Source organism: Musa acuminata, chromosome BXJ3-8 (genome assembly GCF_036884655.1).
Source record: "Musa acuminata AAA Group cultivar baxijiao chromosome BXJ3-8, Cavendish_Baxijiao_AAA, whole genome shotgun sequence".
Taxonomy (NCBI): domain Eukaryota; kingdom Viridiplantae; phylum Streptophyta; class Magnoliopsida; order Zingiberales; family Musaceae; genus Musa; species Musa acuminata.
The window spans coordinates 32,942,692-32,970,360 of record NC_088356.1 but is presented as its reverse complement, the minus strand read 5'-3'; the positions used below and the strand labels follow the sequence as shown (position 1 = coordinate 32,970,360).

At 36.8% G+C, this 27,669-nt stretch overlaps 1 protein-coding gene across 3 annotated transcripts; it reads right to left on the bottom strand.

Annotated features, from left to right (window-relative positions):
* Positions 1-1,479: 1,479 nt before the first annotated feature.
* On the bottom strand, positions 1,480-26,853 carry LOC135584226 (adenine phosphoribosyltransferase 4-like). Of its 3 annotated transcripts, XR_010498587.1 has the most exons (8): positions 26,403-26,833; positions 26,204-26,314; positions 23,856-23,948; positions 21,022-21,171; positions 6,214-6,272; positions 4,165-4,233; positions 2,444-2,565; positions 1,948-2,227 (listed from the first exon to the last, which is right to left on the bottom strand). XR_010498587.1 is itself a non-coding variant. In XM_065162662.1 (7 exons), exons 1-6 carry the CDS (start codon positions 26,506-26,508, stop codon positions 4,177-4,179), a joined length of 576 nt encoding a protein of 191 aa, XP_065018734.1. In that variant the 5' UTR covers positions 26,509-26,833; the 3' UTR covers positions 1,480-1,678; positions 4,165-4,176. The 3 variants fall into 3 exon arrangements, 2 of the variants coding, with proteins under 2 accessions (XP_065018734.1, XP_065018733.1); XM_065162662.1 differs by lacking the exons at positions 1,948-2,227; positions 2,444-2,565 and adding an exon at positions 1,480-1,678; XM_065162661.1 differs by lacking the exon at positions 2,444-2,565 and having other exon boundaries at positions 26,403-26,853.
* Between the last annotated feature and the right edge of the window lie 816 nt (positions 26,854-27,669).

Genomic DNA, 27,669 nt, shown 5'->3' with positions numbered 1-27,669 from the left:
GACAAAGGATCAAAGGTGGTTTGTTACAGCCAAAAGTCTCAATAAGTGCTCACGTGACACTACGATGGAATAAGATAACGAATCAACTCTTGACACTACCCCAAAGGCCCATCCAACCATGTGCCACCCATGAAGCTCTTGGGTGTTATGCAACTAACCACTGCACCACTTTGCGGAGCTAGAAAACCCCCAAAATACTTGCTTGAATAGTTTGTTTCTATGTAGTTTTGCTTCTGCGCGATAACTGTACACAACCTACATTTACAAAGCTAAAATATTTACAAAAGCCAACCAAAATGAGGTTATCAAGCTTACAAACCCTCTACATGTTGTGCAAAACATGAACAAAATTGAAAGACAACCTATTCACGTATTTCTCCGTGACACCTTAATAAAAATTAAATATAAGAGAATCATCTCGTAAAAGCCAATTACCATGTACTTTTTTCAATAATTACCTTTTTTTTTAAAGATTACATACATTCATTTATTTACATATTTATTAAAGTAAAAAAATATACTTTTATTTTTTAATAAATATTAAAAAAATAAAAAAGATTAATTTATTACAAAAAATATATGTAATATTTTTGAAATATAATTTTATCAAATAACACTTACATTGACGTATATTTAAAATATAATTTTTATTTATTATTTATCAAAATCTCAAGACATCCTATAATTACATATTCACTTAAATCTTTTTCTTCAAATACATATTAAAAATATAGACACATTTTAATATGTACATATTAAAAATTTTATCAAATATTTTTCTTCAAATACATATAAAAAATATAAATACAAACTCTCAAGACAGCCTCACCGTAGTAATTAAAATTATTTCTTTAGAACCAATTCGATCATATACGTGGAGAGTCAGGGAACGAGTATAACCTTCAACATTTTCTCTATTATATTTTGATAAGAAAATTAATTGTGTTTTTGTTGCATGTACGAGATTCTACTAGCTAAATAACCATGAAATGTTTTATCGGAAGACCATGCAGTTTGTAGGACAAGAGAATGTCAAGGAAGAAACCATTCATTTTTCAAATATCCTAGCAATCGAGAAATATTGAGCAGAAGTTGGATTTAGCAGCAGAAAAGCCACGTGCTTGACAATAAATTCAGATTTGGATCGCCAATAATAGGAGTTTGGAGTCTGAAATTTTATGCATAACATTGAATTGCAAGAAAACAATTCTTGGAAGAACTATGGAGATCTATAGAACAAATTAAAAAGTCAAGAGGAAGGCGAAAATAAATTAGATGGATTTTAACAAGGAATCAAAGAACACAGACTGGCACAAAAGACTAAGCAATGTACTACTGCTAGGGTTTCAAATAATTTTCTTCAGACAAACACACCAGAGCCAGATGGAAATGGATTGACAGAGCAAGACAAAAGGAAATGCTTGAAAAAGAAAAAATTCCTTAGAAGGATAACAAGTTTTCTTGCTCAGAGTTACGGAAGTTGCAGCATTGATGAAGTTGTTAAAAGAACAAAAAGAAGAGCCTCACCATTTTAGCACAAGCCAAATACATAGGTAATTCATGTGGAAGTACATGCGAGAACAGCATCAATGGACATAAATTTGATTGCTTTAGGCATCCATAATTACAGCATGTGTTTGGTGCCCCTTCTAAGTTTCTTGCTCGCTCCGCCACAACTCTGCTCCATCAAGATAAAATGTATATGCAAGCCCAAAACAAGTATCAACAGGCGAAAAGAAAGAATATATATATCAATGTTAATAAATTGAAGACCATATATCTACTTAATGGCACAGTTCTGATACAAGTTAATGATAACAAACCGGGAAACAATGCACAGGACAAGAACTTGTCCACAAGCCAATAGACCACAAGTTAGTTTTTCAGGTCTGTAGAAAAACTTCGTGAAGAGGGGAGATTTACACCTCTGACTTCATCACACGTAAATGATTTCCAAGAAAATGAACTTTTATTTCAAATTTCTTTTAAGGTCCAAGTGTATGTAGATCAAATTTCTTAGTGCAAAACTGGAACAATGAAAAAGAAGACAAATTAACTGAACTCCAGAATTTTCATAGAGAACCCCAGGACTACTGAACATGTAAAGCTACCCATAACTATTCTACCACGACTCATCAAACATCGACTGCTTGCCCACAATAGTTCATATCCGTTGCAACCTTGGATCACAAGCTTGTATGTAAATATTCCCTAACCAAAATTTATCCTGAAACATCACAATAGACAAAAAAAACCTATAACCAATTAAAACTCAAACAATGTGATAAAAGAAACACAAGTTGGTATTCCAGATATAATAAAGGAAAACGTTGCTTCCTTAAATACTAGAAAGCCCAAGGACCCATAATTTCACATAAAAGAAATTTCCATATCTTGTTAAATTGCTTAAAATTTTTGAACATTTTTTGTGTGGTATTATCACCTTCATCACCAATGACAGGTATATGTCAGGTAAGATGCATTACGCTCTTTCTTGTGCTGTATTGACTGATGACTCCCATGAACTGCTATTAGATGCTCCGTTTCAAGTTGTTTTGTAGATATCTAGTTGCAGAATAAATAAATATGCAAATAAGATATTTTCATTGCTGGAACACATCAGTGAATAGGATGATGTAATTTAAATTTTAGATTGGGAGATTTTATAGATGAAGTGTTTGAGAATGAAAATAGTCCAGGATGGACATCTTTTCCGGAAGATGCTACTTAGACACTTGTTGGAAAAATCTTCTTATGTCATCTCATGAAATTAAAACAAGTTTTAAAGTTCCAAGGGTTAAAATTACTCAAAATTACAAATGCTAATGACAAGCTTGCAACAGAGTCATAAGATATAACTCTCTTTCATTCTGTTTTCTTACAACAGTTTTTCTTAGTCATTCAAGTATGAGAATTCCACATGCAATGTTTTTATCTTCGTACTGAACTGAACAACTGAAGACATGTCACATCTACTCTGCAAGTTTATTATGTGCAACAATGTTAGCATTGTTGCAAGCAAAGATATAAGTTCTACATTGTAGAAGTTTAGAATATTTATCTTGGTTGAATAGGAATCCCACTTTGAGTAAAACAGAATCAGTTAAAGCATTGAATATAGCACAAGTAAACAGTGGTTGCTTCCACCATATAAATGTAAAGTTAGAGAACTATTTTTTGTTTCAAAAAGATGGATAGTCAAAAAGCTTATGAATTAACCAAATACTGGATGAATTTTGAATAGAAATGTTTTCTTCTGAGGTAATTACTTCATGCAACCTCACTGGTTGTTGGTGAGATTTAAAGTTTCTGTATCATATTCCCAACAGGTACTTCCTTATTTATATTGCTTTTGTCATTATTAGAAGCTTTCAACTTATTCTGCATTGATGTTTAAAAAAGAACAGGTACTTTCTATGTTTAATTTGAAATTCATTAGTATTTGGAGTTGGTTATATCGAGCTTTTCCTGCCATTGACCTCCTTATATGGCACCATCCTAAGTCAAACTAAGATCCATCAAAACCTATTGTTTCCTAATTGACTTACTATATATCTCCTATGGACATGCTTACGCCACAAATATTTTTACCTTATTGTAATCTCAGCAAGAACTAGTCCTAATTATTCACATATGTATTTATATCATATTCTATCATTTCTAGTATTCCTGCTCCACATCCACCTCAGTATCCCCATCCACCAAATATAAATAAACACCTTTACCTCAATAATAATCTAACATGTCCATTAGTAACTATCATAATTTGTATCCAACCCATGTATGTACATAATTTACAAGTAACAAAAGTCAAAACATGTGGCACATTCCATAAATAGAAAAGCATCCATCTTAATTACCATCTCTTTGTTGATACACAAATATCTTTATCAATTGATCATGAATGTTAATTCATTGAAGTTCTGGTCAACTTTTAAGACTAAAAGGAGACTAGTCAATCAACTAATATCTGCCAAATATAAGATTTGTAGGTGAGTGTCTATCTTTTGCAATGAAAACTGTAGTTTGAAAGTTTTAACGACAAAAGCAAAAGTTTGGCACTTTGAATGATGATTTATAAAAAGAAGTGACATTAGTTGACACTTAAGATAGAAGCAGTGATTTAATGTAAAATTGTAAGGCCAAGACAACAATGCAGCAAACCTGGATGACATCCTATTGTCGGCAGTCAACAAGTACATACACCGGTTTTCCATTTAGCCAGCAACCACCCTAAAAGTAAAAAAGTCAATAAAACTATCCAAACACATAATAAGAAACTAGAACAATTCTTAAAATGATTTCCTCCAGTATAAGTACTATGAAGAGGCAATGCCTCATTTGATTTATAAAAAAAAAGAGTGGGAATGTTTGAAGCGGATAAACGAACCAACATTCTCCAGCAGGCAGTGTTCATTGCCTAATCTCCCCTGACTAAGATGATTCAATGTTAGAAGCACAATGCCAAAGGTTATGGAACCATATGAGAAGATCGCTGAACTTTATAGCAGAACGTGCCAATTCTCCTTGTTTTAGAAATTTGTCGAAGTCTTGAAAATTAATAGAAGGTTCTCCATGTTTGCATGCATTAATCTGGAACCAGTCGAGTAAATCTTTACCAATCGATCTGTTAATTTGAACCAACTTTAACTGGTTAATGCCTAGTGGAGGTTTGGAAGCAAAACTATGTTAAAATCATCCATGAAATCTACTCAATCTGTTTCTGCTTCATAGCAACCGATATGATCAGAATGGCATGGATGATGGAAAAAAAAAAAACTGCACAAAATTTTCCTAGGAGTTCAAAAGTTCCAAACATTGTGCAGTATCTTTTCCTGCTATCTCTTAAGGGAATCTAATCTTCGCCACCTCTTTAATTCTGTTGTTCAAAATTTCATTAGAAGAAATGATCTTAAAAAATTCTACTTTTCCTCTAGAAACATAGAATAAACTGTCACAGAAAGCAAGCAATTTCTGCGACTACTCATCAATCAATTGTCATGGCAATCAAAGGACCATTTCCATTCCTCCACTAGCTGGTGTACTTACCTTCCTAATGTTCTTAATTTTGGTCATGTAAGGATGTAACTAACCAAATTAGTTGTCCTATGTGGCACGGTTAATACTTCAAAAATCATCTAGGCTAGCTCGTGAGTGGCAAGAAGTCAGAAAGTTGATCAGGGTTAGTTATATAAATGGTTGATCAGGTGGCATGGATTTAGCATTAGACTATAACAGAGATGTGGACCCGCTCGTGAGTGGCAAGAAGTCAGAAAGTTGACCAGGGCTAGTTATATAAACGGTTGATCAGGTGGCATGGATTTAGCATTAGACTATAACAGAGATGTGGACCCACTCGTGAGTGGCAAGAAGTCAGAAAGTTGACCAGGGTTAGTTATATAAACGGTTGATCAGGTGGCATGGATTTATCATTAGACTATAAACAGAGATGTGGACCAAAGGCAAGTATTCAATCCAACTATGATAGGTACCAGAGCATATAGCTTCATATTGGTAGCTCACTAGTGGAAAGAAGGCAACAAGTTGGTCAGGGTTAGTTATATAAACTGTTGATCGGGTGGCATGGATTTACTATTAGACTATAAATAGGGATGTGGGCTTAAGGCAAGTCTATAAATACTAATTGGACTGAATCAGTGATACCAAGGATAAGTACCCAAACATACTGATCGATATTGATCATACTGATACATACTGATCAATATTGATCATTCCAACCAAGGATAAGTGCCCAAACATATAGGTTACACAGGTATTTAGTTTTATTTTTCAATGATACCAAGCAATACAGTCAGTATACTACCCAGGATATTGGATTGTGATTCAAATCCTTCATCTAAGTTATTGTCTAAATAGATAACTTATATTGCATGGATGCGGATCATATTCTTATTAGTGTCAGTTATAATTTGAGTTTTTATATTATTCTTTTATCTACTATAGTATAAGTTCCCATCATGGATATGCGAGAAATATGGATGTAACGTGCTTAAGCAGTCAGCACTTTCAAGTGCTCAGTGAGGTGCTTTAATGTCTCATTCCATCTCAAACCATGCATGACAACACACTTTAAACTGTCAATTATATAAAGTCAAAATCAATTTATATTTTAGAAGGCTTTAAATAAAAACTATCAAGTCAAGAATGAATAAAATCAAAGATGAAGTAACAATAAAGTCATTTGGAGAGTACCTTAAATTTAGGTAAACCAATCAGACATGCACATTCAACCACATCAGCTCCAACACGCTCTGACAGTACAAATTGTTACAAGCAAATGGAATTAGTATATACCGGTAAGTAGTGTAAAGAAAGACAATGACAGCAACATTTATAAAAATAAAACAATAAAACTAAGAAAAGTTCCAAAAGAAAAGAACCCTTTGGAGCCAACATCCAACATCTACAATAACATTTTTTATTTTATAAAAACAATGAAAGCCTTTTTCCTTTACATTAATAATTAACTCCATCAGCTTCTTTTCCTAGCGGTCCTGTGAACCTAAATTTGCCACTAGCAAGCAACTTCATGGCATCCACAACTCTGACAGGAGTGTCAAACTCATCACAACCAACCAAAAAGCAATCATTTAAAGAACAAACTGATGGAGAACGATCCAGCTTTACAAAGGATTTCAGAAAAGTTTGTTCTAAACAAAGAAATCAATAAAAAGTCATCAATTAATTAGCCTAAAAATTCTAAGAGTTGTGTTGAAAACTAAAAAAAAAATCTTTTGATCTTTCTAGGGACTCCTTTTATATTAAGTGCACTCATTTATTATTTAGGTATCCTATAAGCCACATTTTGGATTTCTAAAAAGCATACTAATTCCCTAGGAGATTAATCTTGGGAATCATTGTCTTCATTAATTGTACCAAGGCTCCTAAACCCCTAGGAATAGTGGAGCTGGTCAATAGATTAAGCAATTTTCAGATTTGAATGAAAAGAATTGTATCTTCTCTAGTCTCTTACTCTCCTCTCTTATCTCACACTTCTCTTTCTTTCTCTTTCCCTCTCTTTCTCTCTACTTCCCTACTCTGTTCTACATTAGTTTGGTATCATAGCACATCAAGAAACTTGCCCTGTACCCCATTGGGGTCCAACCAGCAACAAAAGCTTCGATCAATACTCAAGGATCCTTGCACCTCCAACATCAACCCCCTTACGTGTTGAGTTAGACTTTGGGGAGATTATCCCTACGGAATTGGTGGACCACGTAGCTCTTAATACCGAGTAAATTTTTGAATACTTTACTAATACTTTTTGTCAAAAGAAAAATTGTATATTTCATTAGATCATGATTTTTATTGTTTCTCCCATCGTTTTCTCCTTGTTTTTTTTTTATTTATCACCATATCTCTCCTCTTTAGCTACAACTGCAATACCACTAAAATTTGAATACTTGAAAATTGTCCCAAAAATAAAAAATAAAAAACAAAACAAAAAGTAAAAAAAAAGTAAGCCATTTGAAACATTACATTTCTACCTTGTGCATTGTGCATTGCAACAATTAACAACCTCATTACCAAAGGGTAATTTGTCGATAGTATTAGAATCATGACTCGGCGAGGTGAAAACCAAATCAGTTCTGATGAATCCCCAAACCAACAGAGTGAGGTAGACACCCTTAGGACCAAGCTAGCAAATCAAAACACAATGTTGAACCAGTTATGTAACCAAATGACCTAAGTCCTAAGAGCTCTCTAACATCGTGAAAAATGACCCATAAATGAGGTTGATGAGTCGATTAGGCAACATGTCTATTCTCCACAATCCATAGCTTCAATAAATCCTAGGTCCACCTATAGGGCACCTGTTGACAATCATGCACCAACAATTATTGATGACCAAGCCTTTGACCTTACCAAAGAATTCCTAGAACCTACTAGAAATTCGCAAACTCGAGTAATGGGTGAACGAGTTCAATTTGCTAACAATTTGGGGGGAATGGCTAAAAGAGTCAAAGTGGATGTGCTAGATTTTGATGGTAGGTTTGACCCAAATATGTTTGTTGACTGGTTCGATAGCACAAAAGACTACTTTGAGTGGTATGGAATGATTGATATTGAACATGTACAATTTGCAAAATTGAAACTATTAGGGTTACGCTAGGAAATTAGCAACATGTCCAACGTAGTCTCGAACACCGTCGAGAGACTTCCATCACTTAATGGAAAGTCATGACTCATGAAACAAAAACTTCAGAAAAAATATTCACCAACCTAATTTCAAAGCCAATGGTTGAACAATTGTTAAACCTTAAACGGTTGAATTCTAGTGTGGTAGAGTATTTGGCCCAATTTAAGTACCTTTTACCTAAGTGTGAAATAGAAGAGGACCAAATCATCACTGTTCGAAGATTTGTTAATGGGTTGAGGTTTGACATCCAATGGGAAGTCTCCCTTAGTTTCTCCAACACTAAGAAAAAAGCTTCCCGACGAACCATTGATATTAAGAAGAATATCAAACTTTATCCAATTTGTCGAGTATCTTCTTAGTCTCTTGACAATAAACTTTTACTCAATCTACCCCAAGTAGTGACTCTATCAAGTCAAAAATTCTCACTATTAGCAACAATCATGGCCCAACTATGAATCATCCAACTATTGGTTCTCAAACTAGTTCATCTTCAATCTAGTATCATTATTACCATAATAGAGGTCACATTGTCTCTCGTTATCCTCAATGTACCCTTACCTTAAAACAAGAACTAGAGAATCAAATCGAGAAAGTAAACCAAGTAGTTGAACCCGAAGACTAATCAACTAACAAAAATGAACTAAAAATTAAAGATGCCTATTATAATGTTGTCCGTACTATTCTCTCTACTACTAGTGATTCCAATGAATGGAAGAGGACAAGTATCTTTCATACTTTTATCGAAAGCAGGGAAAGAACTTACAAATTAGTTATTGATGGGAATAGCACTATGAATGTAGTCTCAAAATCTGCTATCAAAAGACTAAACCTTAAAGTAGTCATATCCGACCTCATTCAAAGTAGACTGGGTTGACAAAATCACTCTACCTATGATAGAGAGACGTCTAGTACCAATCAAAATGGGCAATTACCAAGATGAGTCCTGTTGTTATGTCATACCAATGGACGTTGCCTATATTCTTTTTGGTTGACCTTGGTTGTATGACCTTAATGTTACTAATCATGAAAGAGAAAACACTTGTCTTTTCATACAAAGGCAAAAATATCATCCTGCGATTCGCAAAACCGACAAAAAAGGATAAATCAGGAACTCCCAAGTCTCCTTCATAAGGCCCAACTACCGAGAGACTTCACTTACTGGATCCTAAATCTTTTATAATTAAGCATTGTTCTAGCACTCAAAACAAAGTTATTGATTCCCTTAGTAGAATTTCTCCAATCCTATCTACCATGAGTGTTAAGGTTATAGGATTTGAGTAATTAAAAGAAGAGTATACCCAGAGTCCAAACTTTAGTCACATATATTGAAAAGTCCAAGATGAAAACCGTCATGAACATACAGACTTCATTCTTTGAGATGATTACCTTTTTTAATCTACTAGATTATGTGTTCCCAGATCCTCCCTTCGAGACTTCCTTGTTTAGGAAATGCATGTGGGTGGATTAGCAGGTCACCTAAGCTGAAACAAAACTATTGCATTAGTCAAGGATGGATTTTATTGGCCTTCCTTAAAGCAAGGCGTTGCTCAAGCGAGAAGTGATTAAATTACATGACTTGTCCTTAACCATGGTGTCCGATAGAGATTTGAAATTTGTTAGCTACTTTTAAAAACCTTTATGGAAACTATTTAGCACAACATTGAAGTTCTCTTTAGCCTTTCACCTTCAAACTAATGGTCAAACTGAGGTTGTTAACCATTCCTCGGGAAATCTTCTTAGATGTTTAGTTGAGGAAAAACCCAGAAAATAATACTTAACCCAGAAAATAAGTCCTCGCACTACCATTGACCTTGCACCCCTTCCACATGACTATCATGCCTCAGAACCAACCCACTCCTTCGCTCAACATATTGATGATTGGTATGTTGAGATTCGACATAAAATTATCCAAAGTAATGAAAGTTACAAACTTAATGTAATTGCATATCGTAGAAGTCAAGAGTTTCAAATTGGTGATTATATCTTGGTTTGCGTTCGCCCTCATTTAATAAGTTGCATGCTCGATCCATTGGTCATTTCCCCATTATCGAAAAATTCTATATCATGTTACTTTTCAATATGAAGAATTGAACTCTATATCATGGTACTTTTGAGCCTCCTCTGTCTACCGATGTTCTTGTAAGTGACAATCCTCTCAAAGCATCGATTCTCCCACAACACAAGGATGACATCGAGGCAATTCTTGATGACTGCCTTATTACATCTGCTACTAGCATTACTCAACACTTTCTTGTCAAGTGGTATGATCGTCCATCTTCTGATGTCACTTGGATTACTTTGGATAAACTTTGTGACTTTACACCAAACTTATTGGACCAGTACCTTGCAAATCACTCTTCGAGGTCAAGTTCTTTTTTATCGAGGGAGAATGATGGAGAACCATCTAGCTTTACAAAGGATTTCAGAAAAGTTTATTCTAGGCAAAGAAATCACTAAAAAGTCATCAATTAGTTGGCTTAGAGATTCTAACAATTATGTTGAAAATTTAAGAAAAAATGTCTTTTGATCTTTCTAGAGACTCCTTTTGTATCAAGTGCACTCATTTACTATTTAGATATCCTATAAGTCATAGTTTGGATTTCTAAAAAGCATACTAATTTCCTAAGAGATTACTCTTAGGAATCATTGTCTTTATTAATTGTACCAAAGCTCCTAAACTCCTATGAATAGTGGAGCTTGTCAATAAATCAAGAAATTTTCAGATTTGAATGAAAAAAATTGCATCTTCCCTAGTCTCTTACTCCCTCCTCCCTTATCTCACATTTCTCTTTCTTTCCCTTCCCCTCACTTTCTCTCTACTTCCCTATTTTATTCTGCTAGTCATTAGTGCCCTGTAAGCCAATCACGTGAGTAATGACACGTGTGATATTATACGCACTCATTTTGCTTATTATTTATTTGACATTTTATCACTTTATCTTGCATGATTGCATATATTGTGATGTTCATTGATCTGTGCAATGGAAATCAGATCGTAATGAGATCACAATAATGAGACCAATGAGTCTTTAAACACAGACTCTAAATAATTACGGTCATAGGTTACTCGAGAGGGATATCGAGATAACCGAATAGACTTGTGTGTTGTATACCCGTTTATGTGATGGAGGCGGCTGGTCTCACAATTGCTCGTGTGGAAACACTAGGGATACAGTGCAGGTGCTTATTGGAGAATGAGTTCACTGATTGATTCACTCAGTACATGTTGGATTGTTGATGATATCTCATTGTCAGACAGTGATTCCATCATCCCAATGATGTATATGATCCTTAGACTTAAGACACCAAGGATGTCATGTATGAGTACTTCACTCTTTGATACTGGACTTATAGGCCTAGAAGTTCTAGATCTAACACAACTGATCATCAGGAGTGACAGCCAACCTTACGAGGGCTATTGATAGTCGATAGAGGATCATCCTCTCTCGGTGTCAAGAGAGAAACATCTCATGTGTTCTTGTTCAAACAAATCCCTTGCCAGAGTCATTCGGATTTAGAGAAAAAAAATTCTCCGGGAGAATACGATTAGAGCGAGACTCGAGTAAAAACCGTACGGGCCTGACAGCATCATGCCCGATATACGATCTATGAGTTATTAGATGGATGAGGGACTATGGATACACGGTAACTAAGAACGAACATGTCCAATGGATTGGATTCCCCTGTATTATCATAGGACTATGGCATAGCAGCCTAGTACATCACCAGTCGATGAGTCGAGTGAATTATTATGAAAATAATAATTTACTGAGTCAAAAGGAGTTCTAACAGGTATGACTCACGGCCAGCTCGATATTTGGTCCTAAAGGGTCACACACATATGGTAAGTGTTGCGACGAGTAAAGATTCGGATATGAGATATCCGTTGAAACCCTTATCTTATTGGATATCCAATAAGCCCCTGAATTATTGGATCCTATAGATGAGATCCAACAATAGCCAATGAGAGATTATTGGATAAAGATCCACTAATCTAAGAAGTTTGGATAGTTGGATGGAGATCCAGTACCCAATAGGGCAGGATCTATTATGGTTAAGTTGACAAGGGGCCTCTATAAATAAGAGGGAATTAAAGGACCATAGGCCAAACCCCTTTTGGCTGCCACCTCCTATTATCCTCTCCCCCTCTCCTCCTAAGACAACAGCCCCTATTTGGGACGTGTGGACAACAAGAGTCGGCCCTTTCTTGATTGCGTGGTGTATGCAGCGAGAAGATTTATGCAGTGATTTAAGGAGAGTCTTTGTAGCCCCTACCATGTTGATCACCGCTAGAGAGAAGGATAGATGACCTCCTTGATCCTCTGATACGGATCTGTGGGTTTTCAGGGATATATGATCTCCTTAGGTAATACATATCCCTTCACGCGTGTGGTTTTTTGGTTTTGCGGGTTTTTGCGCACTAATCTTCGCACGATGACAAGAGACTATTTTTTTTATAGAAATCTAGGATTTTTGTTTCTGTTCTTCTGCTTCGCATGTGATGTTGCCCCAGATTTCCCTATAGTGGTATTAGAGCCAGGTTGTTCATACGATAGATTGACTTTTAAACTGCGTATGTTGTGTTCAATGGCATAGAATTATTTTTACGCGATTGCTGTAATTTTTGTCGTAGTTTTAAGATCTGGACTACATATCTGCTCCCTGCTAAAAGGTGCTTTAGATCAATATTTTGTCACCAAAATTACTGTCGCAAAACAGAGGAAAAGGGGCAGCAACTATTGTTGCCCTGCAATTTGGCCGAAGGCTACTTGTAGCCTTGGCCGTGAGCACAGCTTGCTCCTCTCGGCCTGGCCAAAAGCAGCAAGGTTAAGAGCAGCAAGGGTGCTCTCGACCTGCAGTTTGGCAGCCCCTGCAGCCAAGTTTCCTGGCTGCAAGGGGCATCCCTGGCGGTAAGCGTTTCCTGGTCGCAGGGGTTACCTTGGTGGCCAGGACTCCTGGCCGCCCAAGGCTGCCCTACAGCAAGGGTTTCCTGGCTATAGAGGACTCATTGGTGGCTAGGGTTTCCTAGCTACACAAGGCAGCCCTGTGGCCTAGGATTCTTGGCCACAAGGTAGTCCCTAGTGGCTAAGATTTCCTAACCACATAAGGGACTACCTGCCATATGGGGGCACCCTATGGTAAGGTTCCCAAAATACTGCAAAATAATTAATTAATAGTTTAATTAATTTTTATTTTTTAGTATTCTTACGTAGTGATGTGTACATGTGATGTGTGATATGGACGAATAATCATGGACCGTGTGATGTGATTATTATTATTTTTAGGGCCTACGAGCCTTCATTTTTTTCTCGTTTATTGTCAGGCCTGCGTGTTTATAATTATGTTGTAATTACACGAGGAGGCGCGACGGGAGCATGGAGGCAAGGTTCGCCGTACCGTACCGTACCGGCGTTTTGACCCGGGCTCGGTATCGGTACGGTACGGTATACCGCTCGGTACACCCAGGTGTACCGAGCGGTACACCCAGGTGTACCGAGCACTGTAGCAGTGCTACAGTGCTACAGTGCACTGCTACAGTGCTCGGTACAGGGCGGTCCGCGTACCGCTAGCCTGTCGGACCGGTACGTACCGCCCGTACCGGGCGGTACAGTCCGGTACGGCAAACCTTGCATGGAGGTAACAACAGGACTCACGAGGCCGATACGAATGATCGCAACGCATGGAGATGCACCGAGATGCCGACGGAACCGATGAAGACGAGATGGACGATCACAGGGTATGGAGATGCACTGTTGCACACATTGATCGTGATGTGAGTGATTGGGCCCATTGGCTCAGGCTTGATCACATTGCTGTAGTCCATGATCATCTGGTGTGATTGCTCATGTGATGTGTGATTGCTTATACACCTACTAGATATGTATATATATTTACATACAATATAGATATATATTAAATATGTATATGTGTGACACGTAATAGGAGACCGAATCAAATCTCCTCTCTCGAGAATATTAAGTCGGTAAACGTAAGGAAATTAGATTGACTCACGTGGTCTTCCATCGTTACAGGGAGAAATCGATTCCGGACGATGGTTGAGTTGATCGAGTCCCTCGAGGCACACCTATATTATGATTTGATATCTTGCCTACAACATAGAAATGTCACCGGTGACTTGAGGATAAGGTATGCTTGGTCGAGTCCCTCGATGGTATATTATCGAATCAGACTCTTCTTATAACGATGGTGATGACTTAACCGAACATCAAGATTGGTCAAGTCTCTTGAGGCCATAGTGGTTCGGAGGCCGACAAGGATGAGAATCATAAAGAGTTGTGATCGACAAGAGTTGCATACCTTTTCTTGCTTAGTGTGATTGGTCTAGTCCCTTGAGATTACGTTAAAACGCCGATTGAATCCTGATCCCCACTAAAGATCTGTCGAGGGTCTTTGATTCACATACCGAAGGGAGTTGTGTGTTTCGCGAGAAAATAATGGGAGTAAATTAAGATAGAAGTCCTTATCTTGATTGTTTACGTTTTGTAAAATTTACATGTTATTTATTTCTGCTACATATATATTTTCACAAAGAACAAAGGTCAGTGCTTCCACTGCGATAAAGACGGGCATTGGAAGAGGAACTGCACAGAGTACCTTACAGAGAAGGCGAAACAGAATCTTGGAGAAGTTTCAAGTACATTCATGATCAGTCTTCATTTGTTAGAATCTTATGATAACACATGAATATTGGATATTAGCAGTGCTTATCACATTTGCAATTCGTTGCAGGTTTTGACAAGACCTAAGAAATTGGCAAGAGGTGAGATGGACCTCAAGATGGGCAATGGAGCAAAAGTTGCTATAGTGACTATTGATAAGGTCACCCTGTATCTGCTTGGTGGAGCTATTATTGCATTGGATGCATATTATTTTGTTCATTCTATTATCAAAAACATTACTTTCATTTCATGTTTGACAATTAATGGAAATAAATTAGTTTTTTAGAATAATGGTTGTTCAATATTATTAGATGATAGACACTGCTCTACATATCATGAATGTAAGTATGTCAAAGAAGAAATAAGAAGAAATAAACAATGAATTCATGTGGCATTGTTGGTTAAGTCATATCCATAAGGGAAGGATTTAAAAGTTGATGAATGATGGATACTTAAATCCATTCGACTATGAGTCATATGCAACTTGTGAACCTTGACTTTGTGAAAAACTGACCAACTCTTCATTTAGTAAAATTGGAGAGAGAGTTACTAAGTTACTGAAACTTATACATAACGATGTATATAGTCATATGTCAACCCAAGTTATAGGTGGTTACTCTTACTTCCTTGCTTTCTCTAGGTATAGACATATATATTTGATGAAATACAAGTCCGAGGCATTCGAGAAATTCAGGGAATATAAGAATGAGGTAGAGAACTAGACTGGAAAGAGTATCAAGACTCTTCAATCAGATCGAGGATGTGAGTACTTGAGTACAGAGTTCACTCAGTTCCTCAAGGACCATGAGATTCTATCCCAATTGAGACCTCCTTATACACCTCAGCTCAATGGTGTATCCGAAAAGAGAAATCGCATACTGTTAGACATTACGCGGTCCATAATGAATTTCGCCAACCTATCCGTCTCATTCTGGGGATACGCCCTAGAGTCTGTAGCTTACCTTCTAAATAGAGTTCTAACTAAGTCGGTAGTGTCTACACTATATAAGATATGGAAAGGGAAGAAGTCTGATCTTAATGTTGTTAAGATTTGGGGCTACCCTGCCCACGTTAAAAGACACAACCCCGATAAGTTGGAATCCAGGACGAAACGATGCAAGTTCGTGTGATACTCTAAGAGATATGTGGGATATGTCAGATAACAGAATATTGAGGATGAGATCTAGCAGCACACTATGATTATGAGATCTGATAGATGGATGTAAAAAACTGCATTCCTTAACGGCAACTTCGAGAAGGTATATATAATACAGCCTAAGAGATTCGAGCTATTTGGGGCATGTGGATAGCAAGCAGCCCCTATTTGGGGTGTGTTGTCACGGACAAAATTGTAAACGGGGTGTTCGATGTAATGTTTATGTATGTCCATGTCTTTCGGTTTTGTTTATACTTTGCACAGCGTATAAAGGGCTGGTAGTAGGCTTAGCAACCCTATTTTCTTTCGTTTTGGTGGTCATCCTAGGCTTTCAAACAAAGGTTATGACATGTGGGCACTTGTGGGGATTTCGATCTATAATGGATCATTTTGGACCTTTTGTTGTGCGACCGTTCAGAGTTTGTAAAGTCTGTTTGTAATTTGCATTGGCTATGAAGTGTTTACTGAAATGATTGCTTATGGATCCCGAGTGAGACGCTTTCTCTAACCTGTTTTCTCTTTTGTACGTCCTAACAGACCATAGAAGGTTTTGGGTAGGTTGACCTTTGCGAACAGACACGCAAAGGTATCGCACGACTTAGGCAAAACCAGCTAAGTCTATGGCAGTGTGGACAGCAAGAAGGGCCAGCCTCTTCTTAATTGTGTGGTGCATACAGCAAGGAGATTTGTATAACAGTTGACCTCCTTCATCCTCTCCCATAAATATACAGGTTTTCAAGGATATACAATCTCCTTATGTAACACACATCCCTTAACACGCGTGGTTTTTTAATTTCGCGGGTTTTTGTGCTCCAATCTTCGCACGATAACAAGAGACTATTTTTTCTATAAAAATCTGGATTTTTTGTTTACGTTCTTCAACTGTGCATGTGACGCCACCCTAGATTTCTCTATATGTTCTACATCACAAATGACCTTCGTGAATTAAACAATAAAGTTTTCAACAACCAAACACATAAATTTTGAAGTTATCATTGTAAAGAAGCAACAAAAATTAAATAAAACCAGGATTTTAATTTCATACGGTATCGCCCAATACATGCGGTACGTACCGATCCGCCAGCAAACCGACACGCGAATTGCCTGCTACCAGGCGGTATCAGGTTTTTGGCCTCATATCAGGCGACACGGGGTTGTACTGGCAGTAGCAGTAGAAATTTTAATCGTTACCGACCTGTACCAGGCAGTACCGATCGATTTTGACCGTTACCAATTGATAACGATTTTTCAAACGGGTAATTTGATCGTTGGAGGCATCCTAAAGGGTTTTTAAACCCTTTCCTCCCTCATTTTTCAATCTATTTCACTCTCACTCTCACTCTCTTAAACTCTTTCAAACTCATTTTTAGTCACAATCTCTCTCTTATTCTCATATTTTTACTCTCCTAAACTCAACAAAACAATAATTTGTAGATTGAATCAAATTTAATAGGCTAATCTGAGAGGATTAAGTGGAAGAACTTTTTAATCAAGAGGTATATATTCTCTTTCTAGATTTTTATTTATTTATATGTTGAATCTCGTATTTTGATGATGAAACTACTTGATATATGTTTATGATTTAATCTGTGTTTTGAGTGACGCAGGATGCTTCGATCAGGATGAGACAATTAAAACAGGAAAAATCATGTTGTGCCGGAGGAACATGTCAGAAGATTGGACGTCGGGCCGGTGGATCGGTCGACGTATCGACAGAAGGCTTCGGGTCATAGACTCGGGCATCGGGCCAAGAAGAGCGGGTATTGCGCCAAGGATATCGAAGTTGCGGAGTCAACTAGCCGATTGGGCAATAGGCTGTAGGAGAGGATGATGCGCCGAAGAATAGGACGAAGCGTCGAGGGACCAATAACATGCCGGACAACTTGGTTAATTGCTTATGATTAATTGTCTCGATCGAAGTTTTGTTTTACATGTGTAGGATTAACTACGATGGAAGTAAGACATGCAGTAGGAGTTGCACCAGAGTCAAGACTATGATCACGTTGGGAGTTCGAGAGTTCGACGAAAGTCCGGACGGTCGTCGAAGGTTATGCGGGAACAAATCGGAGAAGTCCAGGAGCTTGCCAAAAGAAGCTCATCGGAACTCGCCAAGTGGATCGTCGCAAGTCCAGGAGTTTGCCGAAAGTTCGTAGGAGCATCACCGAGGGTTCATCGGATGATCGACGGAAGTTCACCGGAAGCTCGCCGGAAGAAGCGATTAACGCACCAGAGCAAGTTGTAGTAAATGTCTTAAGAAATATCGTAGTTAGCATATAGATTAAAGTTAGGAATGGGAGGTGATCCCATTAACTTAATCTGGGGGCAATTGGGCCCTTGATAGACCCAAATTAGGCCGAATGGATCAAGCCATTCGGACCAGAATTCCTGCCAAGCGGTGGCACCGCCCAGGAGATGGTCTCCCAGGAAAGCTGGGCGGTGCAACCGCCCCAGTCAGGCGGTGGCACCGCCTGGGCTTAATCTCCGAGCGAGACTAGGCGATACAACCGCCCCTGACAAGCGATGGAATCGCCTAAGCTCTCTGCCAAGCGATGCAACCGCCCCAGTCAAGCAGTGGCACCGCCTGGGCTCAGTCTCCGAGCGAGACTGGGCGGTGCAACCGCCCCTGACAAGCGGTGGAACCGCCTGAGCTCGGTCTCCGAACTCTGCCAAGCGGTGCAATCGCCCCGGTCAGGCGGTGGCACCGCTTGGGCTCAGTCTCCGAGAGAGACTGAGCGGTGCAACCGCCCCTGTCAAGCGGTGGCACCGCCTAGAGGCTCAGTCTCCAAGCTCTGCTAGGCGGTGCAACCGCCAGACCCCGGAATTCCGGGAGATTACAGTTTTGAGCTCCAAATTCAAACTGGTTTGGGGCCTATAAATACCCCTCTCATCCCTGGTTAATTCACACAAGCACAGAGAGATTAAAAGAGAGAAAACATTGCTGTAATCTCTAGAATTTTCCTCCTCTAAATTCTAAGTGTTAGAATTTTGTTTAGAGAGGAGAGTGAGTGCTTGTAAGGGTTGTCTCCTAAACCTGGTAAAAGGAGAAGAGGGGTGTAAGAAGGAGGTTAATCTTCGCCTAGTAAAGGAAGATCGTTAGTGGATGCCGGTGGCCTCGACGGAAGAGGAATCGGAGGAGTAGATGTAGGTCACGATTGACCGAACCACTATAAACCCCCGTCTTCTCTGGTTTGCATTTTGTTTCCTGCTATTACCTTACTGCAAACCCCTTCAATAGCTTACTGCCTTAAATACATTTACGTATGCTTTCAAGCTAAGTTTCCGAAATCGGTTTTACGTCAGAAATGATTTTTATCGTACGAGAGATTTGACAAAGTTGACGTTTTTATCCGCTGCACTAATTCACCCCCCCTCCCCGCCCTCTTAGTGCTCTTGATCCTAACATTATAAGATGATTAAGTCTATTCTATGTGGTGTATGACTTAATGTCTAATATGTTGTTTGATATGCTTTCGATGGTAGAATAGTATTAATTAGGAAGTAATTAAGGTCTTTAATGTTGTGACTAGTATGTTTAATATTAACTTATTCGAAATTAGACACTATTCTTCATAGCCTGAAAAAGATATACGATATTATTCTTACCTAATTTACACTAGTTTTGTTAAAATTATATTAAATATATATGTATTTCTAACTTTAAAACGCTATCCTAATTTTTTTCTATTTTTTAGTTTTTTTGGAGGGTTTTATGCCTATTTTAGGTGTATCGCTCGATATGCCCTGACATACCGTTCAATAGTCGGTATTGTACAAGATTAAAAACCTTGGATAAAACTATATTAACATATTACCTGTGTCATATGCGACTGTTGCTAAAATTGTAAATATCTAATAATAAAATATGGCATTGAATGTCCTTTTATAGAGGCAAAAAAACACATCTCAATTTAGTGAGTACTAAAACTTACCCAATAGTCTTATAAAAAATGGTTCAAATACAATAAATATTCCTATTTGGCATGTTTTTCTTCCTTGGAAGCTCTAATATTCTTTTAACGACTATTAAAATTGCCTTTAACATTAAACCAAAGTCTATCACATTTATACAAAAAGAATACTACAGTTTTAAGTACTATATTATGTTGAAAACAAACAAAGAATTTAAATTTTGTAGGTCATTCTTTTCACACTATGGTTTTTGCCACAAGTTTGGTAGTTATGGTTTCACTTGTTAAATAAGCTAATTTACCAACATAATAAATAGAATTTACGAAGATTTCCACTATTAGAAGCTAACTTATGTTGTTTAAAATAAAATATCAAACATAAAGATATAACCGATGAGGGCATCTCAAACTTACAAAGAAGAAATGAAGAGCTTCCTCATAACTATAAATAAAGATTATTAGCTTAACCAAACATATGACTCCTTACATATCTTAATGGTGGCAAAAGATCCATCTAATATGTCAAGACTTTACAGCTTTGTTGTTATTATTATTACTAGTGCATAATTGTTTACAATTAATTTCTTCTGAATATCCAAAATTACATGTAAAAAGTCTAGCCATGTGGGGTGGTCTACTACAAATCAAGTTTTTGAGTATTGGTTTGGCAACCGAATCTAAGTCCACTGACTAGAAAATAGAGATAACAAAATGTTTCTTATTTTGAATGATATTAACATACTTCAATATAAAATATGATTGAAAAACATACAAATGGATGTTCAACCAAGACATACAAATGGACGTTAAAATTTCATGTTAGAAAGGGGATCATCATGACAATGTTCAACCAAGAAAAGTTTGTAGCAATCACAATGCTAAACAACTATATAAGAACTGATATATAAATCACCTAAGTAACCCACATTGAAGTTAATACCTAAGGAATATCACTAGAAAAAATGGCCGTATATTGACTATTATATGATTATGTGGTTACACGAAGGAAATCATCATTCAAAAAATTAATCTATAAAATATAAAATATGTTATTGCAAATTTTACCAGTGATAAACAACAAATATTTAGCACATACAAGGTTCCAATGAACAATACCTAGAAGGTTTATTGCAGCACATAGTGTCCCACCAGTAGCAACCAAATCATCAATGATAATTACACGCTCCCCTGGCTGAACAGCTCCAACATGCATTTCCAAGGAGTCAGTGCCATACTCCAGAACGTAAGATTCTGAAATAACCTCACCTGCCCAGTCTCAAGAAAAATAAATTAGAGATGGTCTGTGATTTGTGGCAGTAAACAAGCACATGATACGCATATAGGCAAATAAACAACAAGAAATCTTTTAATGCCTAGCTCTTTAATATAAGAAGGTCTTGCTACTTTTATAGATTACAGATAAGATAATAATCTACAAAGAGTATATAAAAATGAATATGATACAATAGTTAAGAAATTATCAAAACAATATCATTAATCTCAAAGGAATAATGAAGCAGCTATTTACTATGAAAACAATTATAATTGCGTAGAGGCTCCCTGACGACCTGAGGTTTCTAAGACTAAAAATATTATATATATATATATATATATATATATATATATATATATACATATATATATATATATACATATATATATATATATATACATATATATATATATATACATATATATATATATATACATATATATATATATATACATACATATATATATATATATACATATGTATATGTATATATGTATATGTATATGTATATTTATATGTATATGTATATATATATATATGTATATATATATATATGTATATATATATGTATATATGTATGTATATATGTACATAATGTACATATATACATATATATATACATATATACATATATATATACATATATACATATATATATACATATATACATATATATATATATATATATATATATAGGGATTCAATTTATTAATTTAATAATCCTAGACTACACTTGTGTTACATTTGCATTAAATGCTTGATATGATCTCTCAAATCTTTAACAGATGTTCATGCTATTCAAAGTTTCAAACTATCACAAATTTCTTTCATAATACTTTATAAGTTGGTAAAATGTAAATTTATCTGCACCCATGTCAACATTACAACTTTGAGGTAAAATATATGTCAAAGCAATATTCAAGCAAGCACGAAGTTAATAAAATGCATACTGTTGTGCAGGTTCTGAACTTATGAATTAATGGCTGATACCATACATGTACCGTGAGTGAAATTTTTTCCTACTCCAACTTTCTTTTGCAATGAATCAAATATGCAGGATTACACTTATTAATAATGTGTATCTAAAACCATCATCACTAGTAGGTACATTTTTCATTCTTTTTCCTTACCATTTCTTGTTTTCTAGGTGCCATGCAGAATTATATCTAATTTTGATAGTTGCTCTGGAAAGCACATCTCTTTAGGATTATGTAATTTTATGATTGAATGGCAGTTTAGCAATATGTCCAAAAATCTTCTTATATATTTCTTTTTGGTATTTATGATATGTGAGAATGAACACATAGAAAATTGTTGAAATGTCAAAAAAGGATTGGGAATTCCTATTATCATATGTATACACTATGGAGGTAGTGTAAGAGACCATTTTGTCTGAATTATTTTCTTAAACCTTTGATAGACACTTTGATGTTGTTAAAGACTCACTTGAGGACTATATATAGGTACATGTGAAACATCTACTTCTGAAAGCAGTCTAGCAAATAACCACTTGTACCAGTTTGATTTTCTAACTGGTGATCCACAGTTATTAGCATACTTGACAAGTTAAACTGTTCTGATTACAGAGTTATACTAAAGACTCATTGATTTTCATGTCTGATCAAAACTGTGATATGATGTTGTCTTGTCAATCAAAAGAGTTCAAATGTAACAACATTCCATCAGTTCAATTGCCATGCCAAACCACAATGTTCTATTTAACTCAAAATTTCAAGTCGTAAGGGGTGTTGTTTATCTACCAGTTTAATACCTGTTTGGACAACTTGTCAAATTAAGATATGGTACCATTCTGCTGAGTGATATACCAACTTGTACTGCTCAATATTACCAAAAAATAAAAAAAGAACAAACCAACTAACACATAACTATATGATCTGGTACATGTCCTTTATTGGAATGCATCAGCGCATATGAGTCAATCAATGCTTGAAACCAATTTACAAGCATAAAATGTGTTCTTACTCGCAAAAACATTAAAGAACTCAAATGATATGATCATCCATATTATTAATTATGAGAATTTGGTACATCTGAGATACTTCATCTGCATGTGACCATTTTTTGCAAGATCAGGCAATTCTGATGTTGATACACTCTTTGATTACGAATTATCCAAGGATGATCCAATTTTGGCTGATTTCTAAGCCTTCTAGGTAGAAAGTAGTTGAAATCGGTTAGAATCAGGCAAACTAAATAGAAGTTGGTCAATTTAGCCAATTTTATAGCATCAAAAGAAGAAAATATAAGTGACAATAAGAGGAGTGAGAGATGTTAAAGAAAAGAGAAAAATCAAGATGGACAGAAGGCAATAAAGAGAGTTGCAACTAAAAATATGAACAAAAAAAAAAAAGGGAGACATCACTATTACTGTGTTTGCCCCCACCTACTAAAGAAAGAAATGTAAAGTGGAAGAGACAAGGGCAGGATTGAGAGCACTCCTTAACCATTTAAGGAAATAGAGATGTCATCATAGAGAACAAAATTCTGAGTTTGGGGTTCATCCTCAACTCCTTAGGCACTTTATTCAAATACACTTTGTATAAATATTTCTGCTGAAAGCAGTTAAGTAGAGATAGCTAAGTCAGATCATGGAGGGAACAAGAGAAGAAAGAAACAAAAGTATTTGGGAAAGAAAGTAAAGAGAAACGAAACTTACCTGGCAACTTCTTAGGCTTACGCAATGGTATGAACTTTGCACCAAGTGCTAAAGCAATTGGCGGGCCAAATATGAATCCTCTAGCTTCAACTCCTATTAAAAACATTTACCTTATTAAATTTGTTCAAAACAATTATTATGCATTATGCAACAAAGGAATATTTTTGAGACTCCCAAATCTCAGTCAGATGCACATGAATGTAACATTCAGCTTAAAAAATCAAAAAAGAATGTACTGAATTACCATTTAACAATTATATCTTGGATTAGGAATATTATCTGAAATCCCATAACCTAGTAGTCATCCATTACATTTGCTAGAAATCATTTTATAAAAAAATTATAGTTTTATTTTAAATTTTAAGTTAAATTACACATAGTTCCAACTTACCCACCTATGGTTTAAAAGGTCTGACAGAACAACCTATTCTTTACCACATAGATCTTGTAGTTCCCTACCTCAATGTGATGACATGGCATTTACATGTTGCAAAAGTGGCATAAAAATGGGGCACATTGGAGACTGAGGAAAGCAATTGCAGCACATTAACAGTACCAAGTGGTAGATATCAATCAACTATTAGCAAGCACCAGACAGCCCAGTCCTAGGTGATACTTTGTTGTGACATATTTACTGCTTTGCTTATGTTCATTTTTTATCAAAACAATTCAAAACATTCCACTTCAACCAGATATCTCCAGATCAATTTTCGCATTTATGGGGACCAAAACCCTAAAGCTGTGACTCTTTGAGCTATCACAGTGAAGCAGTGAACCCAAGTTGCATGCAAGGAAATGCAGAAAAAGAATATATCCATTCCTTTTCCTTTTTACCATTTCTCATTCTTTTTGTTTCTTTCTCCACAGAGGTACCAACTGAGACCTGTCTTATACCCTGGTTATGTCGGTTCCAAGAATGCAATCCTTGCAGTGGATTCCAATATCATTGTGCTAACAGCACACTAGCGTGGTGCATGTGGCATCCATGTTGGACACATCGGACCCTTACATCTATTATATTGACATGGCACCACACATAGAACATGTGGGTCATCAAATGAGCACATGTTGTAATAATGGCATCAATAATGCATATTGTGACACCTATTTGAACAATGTGGGACCCCTATGCATCACATTTCAAACATTCCAAATACAATGTCAGCAGCATATCTGTGTCATATAGCACTGTGGCATCAAGTAAATTTGGTTCATTTATTTGTGTGGTTATTATTAGTGATACCAACAGCACAACATAACGCTGCAACAATTTGTGGTTGCAAAGCCAGTATTTGTAATATTATAATGAAAAACCTAAGATATCTCTCTTCTAATATAACCACAAACTTAAACACTGAGGGCATTTCTATCACAAATTTGTTTCTCAATGCAAGATGGACAGAAGGGTTAAATAGCAAATATAGATAGTTAAGCCATAAAGTCCCCTTGCTTCGTAACTTATTATGATACAATGGACAAAGAATAAATACATCAAGCATTTACAATAACGCTTGCCATACTTATTGCCTCATAGGCAATTAGATAACTGGCAACAGATCTCAGAGTAATTCCTTACGATCCAGTTAATCTGATTATTTATATTAGTGTTAAGAAATTGCATAAGTTGCTCTTACATTCATGAAAGTCATGATTTGATGACATTAACTGGAATCATTAAGAATAAAATATAGTAACCTAGCTTCACAACTGTTGGGGATCATATCCCCCTACATGAAATTCATGATTTATATTGGTGTTAAGAAATCCATTTACTCTCATTATTTATATCAGTGTTAAGCAATTATATAAGTTGCTCTTACATTCATGAAAGTCATGTTTGATGACATTAACTGGAATCATAAGAATAAAATATAGTAACCTAGCTTCACAACTGTTGGGAATCAATATCCCCTCGCATGCACGGATTATAATTTCTGCACGTTAAATCCCGTTTGACATGGACCTATTCCAAATGTAATAAAAAGATATGCTCATTTGGTACCTTCATCCAGACGTTCGTCCCAATTGGTAATCAAGCTCTGTCTCTCTCAAGACCTTAAAGCTTAATGAATCTAAAAAGAAGTCAATCCAAGCACTGGACAGAGTGCATGGATCGACTTCAGTCTGCAAATATGCACAGCAAACTAGGCTTTACTACTAACCCAGGAATGCAGAACACGACCTCCATTAATTTATCCGTAAATGAAGCAAGAATTTTAAAGCACACACAAAACGCATGTATTTGGAAGGTCATCATTTTGTCAACTGTCTATCCAGTCCCAAGCCCAGAAAGCAGAACTTAAGCAGAACGATCTACGAAAGCAAACAGAGCACACGACTATATATACCAGCAACTGCGGAGATGCTCAGGTCCCTGTAGCGATCGACGAAGATCTCCACGGCATCCTTGAACACCTTGGGCCGCAGCAGCATGGTCGTAATATCATTGAACATGATCCCTGCTTCGATCGACCAAGATCAACACACCAGGATGGGAGAAAAAAAAAAAGGCAAACGACACCGTGAAAAATAAAGAAGAAGGAGAACCTGGCTTGGGGAAGTGGGGAACCACACGGATGGCAGCCTTGATGGCCTGCAGCCGAGGGTCTACCACTCCTCCGTTCTCCTCCTCCAACTTGACGACCTCCTTCATCGCCTCCTCTGTGTATTCCGCGCACCCTCCGAGTGAAGCTGTTGGGGTTGTTGGGGAAGGAGGTTGTCTTCTGGGAGGGGTGACGGAATAAATAGGAACGGAGGGCGTGGAGGTGTTACTGCTGTCGTCGTCACAGCTTCGAGGTTGTTTTCGGTAATAATGAAGAGTGGGGGAGGGGAGTTACTACGGTCCACTGACCGCTGTCGCACCTAACTTTTTCGTCGCGCTCGTTATCTTGCTTTACCTTTGTGCAGTTCCCAACCCCTCTCTCTCTCTCTCTCTCTCTCTCTCTCTCTCCTTCTTTCGTCTTCGGGACTTGGGAGCGGTCGCAGAGGAAAGGATAAAAAAGAGGAGGGGGCGACGAGATGCGAATCGGCTTTTGGGGATTCAGAGGATTTGGCCCAACGCGGCCTGAGAGGGAGAAAGGGGGATACGGGATGCGGGATTTTGGGGCGGGGCCCGCTGTAATTTTCGTGCTGCTCTCCGGGGTGGCTGCAGTGGATACCAGAGCGGGAATGCCGCAGCACATGGTAATGGCGAGAACCCACCACCCGTTACCCGGTCCACATCACGAAGGACGTGGCATGCAGATTGGTTCAATAGATTTCTGGTGCTAATTCCTCGACAAGGATGGTTCGGATGTTCTAATTAGCATCAGATCATCACAATAGATTTCTGGTGCTAATTCCTCTACAAGGATGGTTCGGATGTTCTAATTAGCATCAGATCATCACTTGTTTTAAGGAGCGATCCTATACTATGTTTTTTTCTTATTTATTCTCGCTTCGAGCGGATTCCTACAAAATCCCTTCTTCTTCTTCTTCTTCTTCTTCTTCTTTTAATTATCCTCAACCACTTTTTTTTTTTTTTACTTTTTTTCTCTCATTTAGAACCCATTCAATTGAGTCGATGCATCCTAATGAAATGATTTAACCGATCCAAAACTCATACCGGTCCAAAATAAATAATAACTAAAAAAATCAGATATATTGTGAGGTTTAAAAATAAATAATAGCTAAAATATATTGAATTTGTGAACATACCTATTTTAAAGGCTTGAAAATTTGAACAGTAGTCATTTAGGCTTTCTTAAATTATTTCCAAGTTTTTTTTTTTAAATAATTTTAACAACTTCTAGAAAAAGTGCAACCTAAATCATAC

Coding starts and splice junctions, on each gene's coding strand:
- LOC135584226 (XM_065162661.1), bottom strand. CDS start 26,508: ATGAAGGAGGTCGTCAAGTTGGAGGAGGAGAACGGAGGAGTGGTAGAC. Junction 6,273..21,021: donor TGCTGCAATAAACCTTCTAG/GTATTGTTCATT, acceptor TTGTACTGTCAG/AGCGTGTTGGAGCTGATGTG. Junction 4,234..6,213: donor TTGGTTTACCTAAATTTAAG/GTACTCTCCAAA, acceptor TTTTACTTTTAG/GGTGGTTGCTGGCTAAATGG.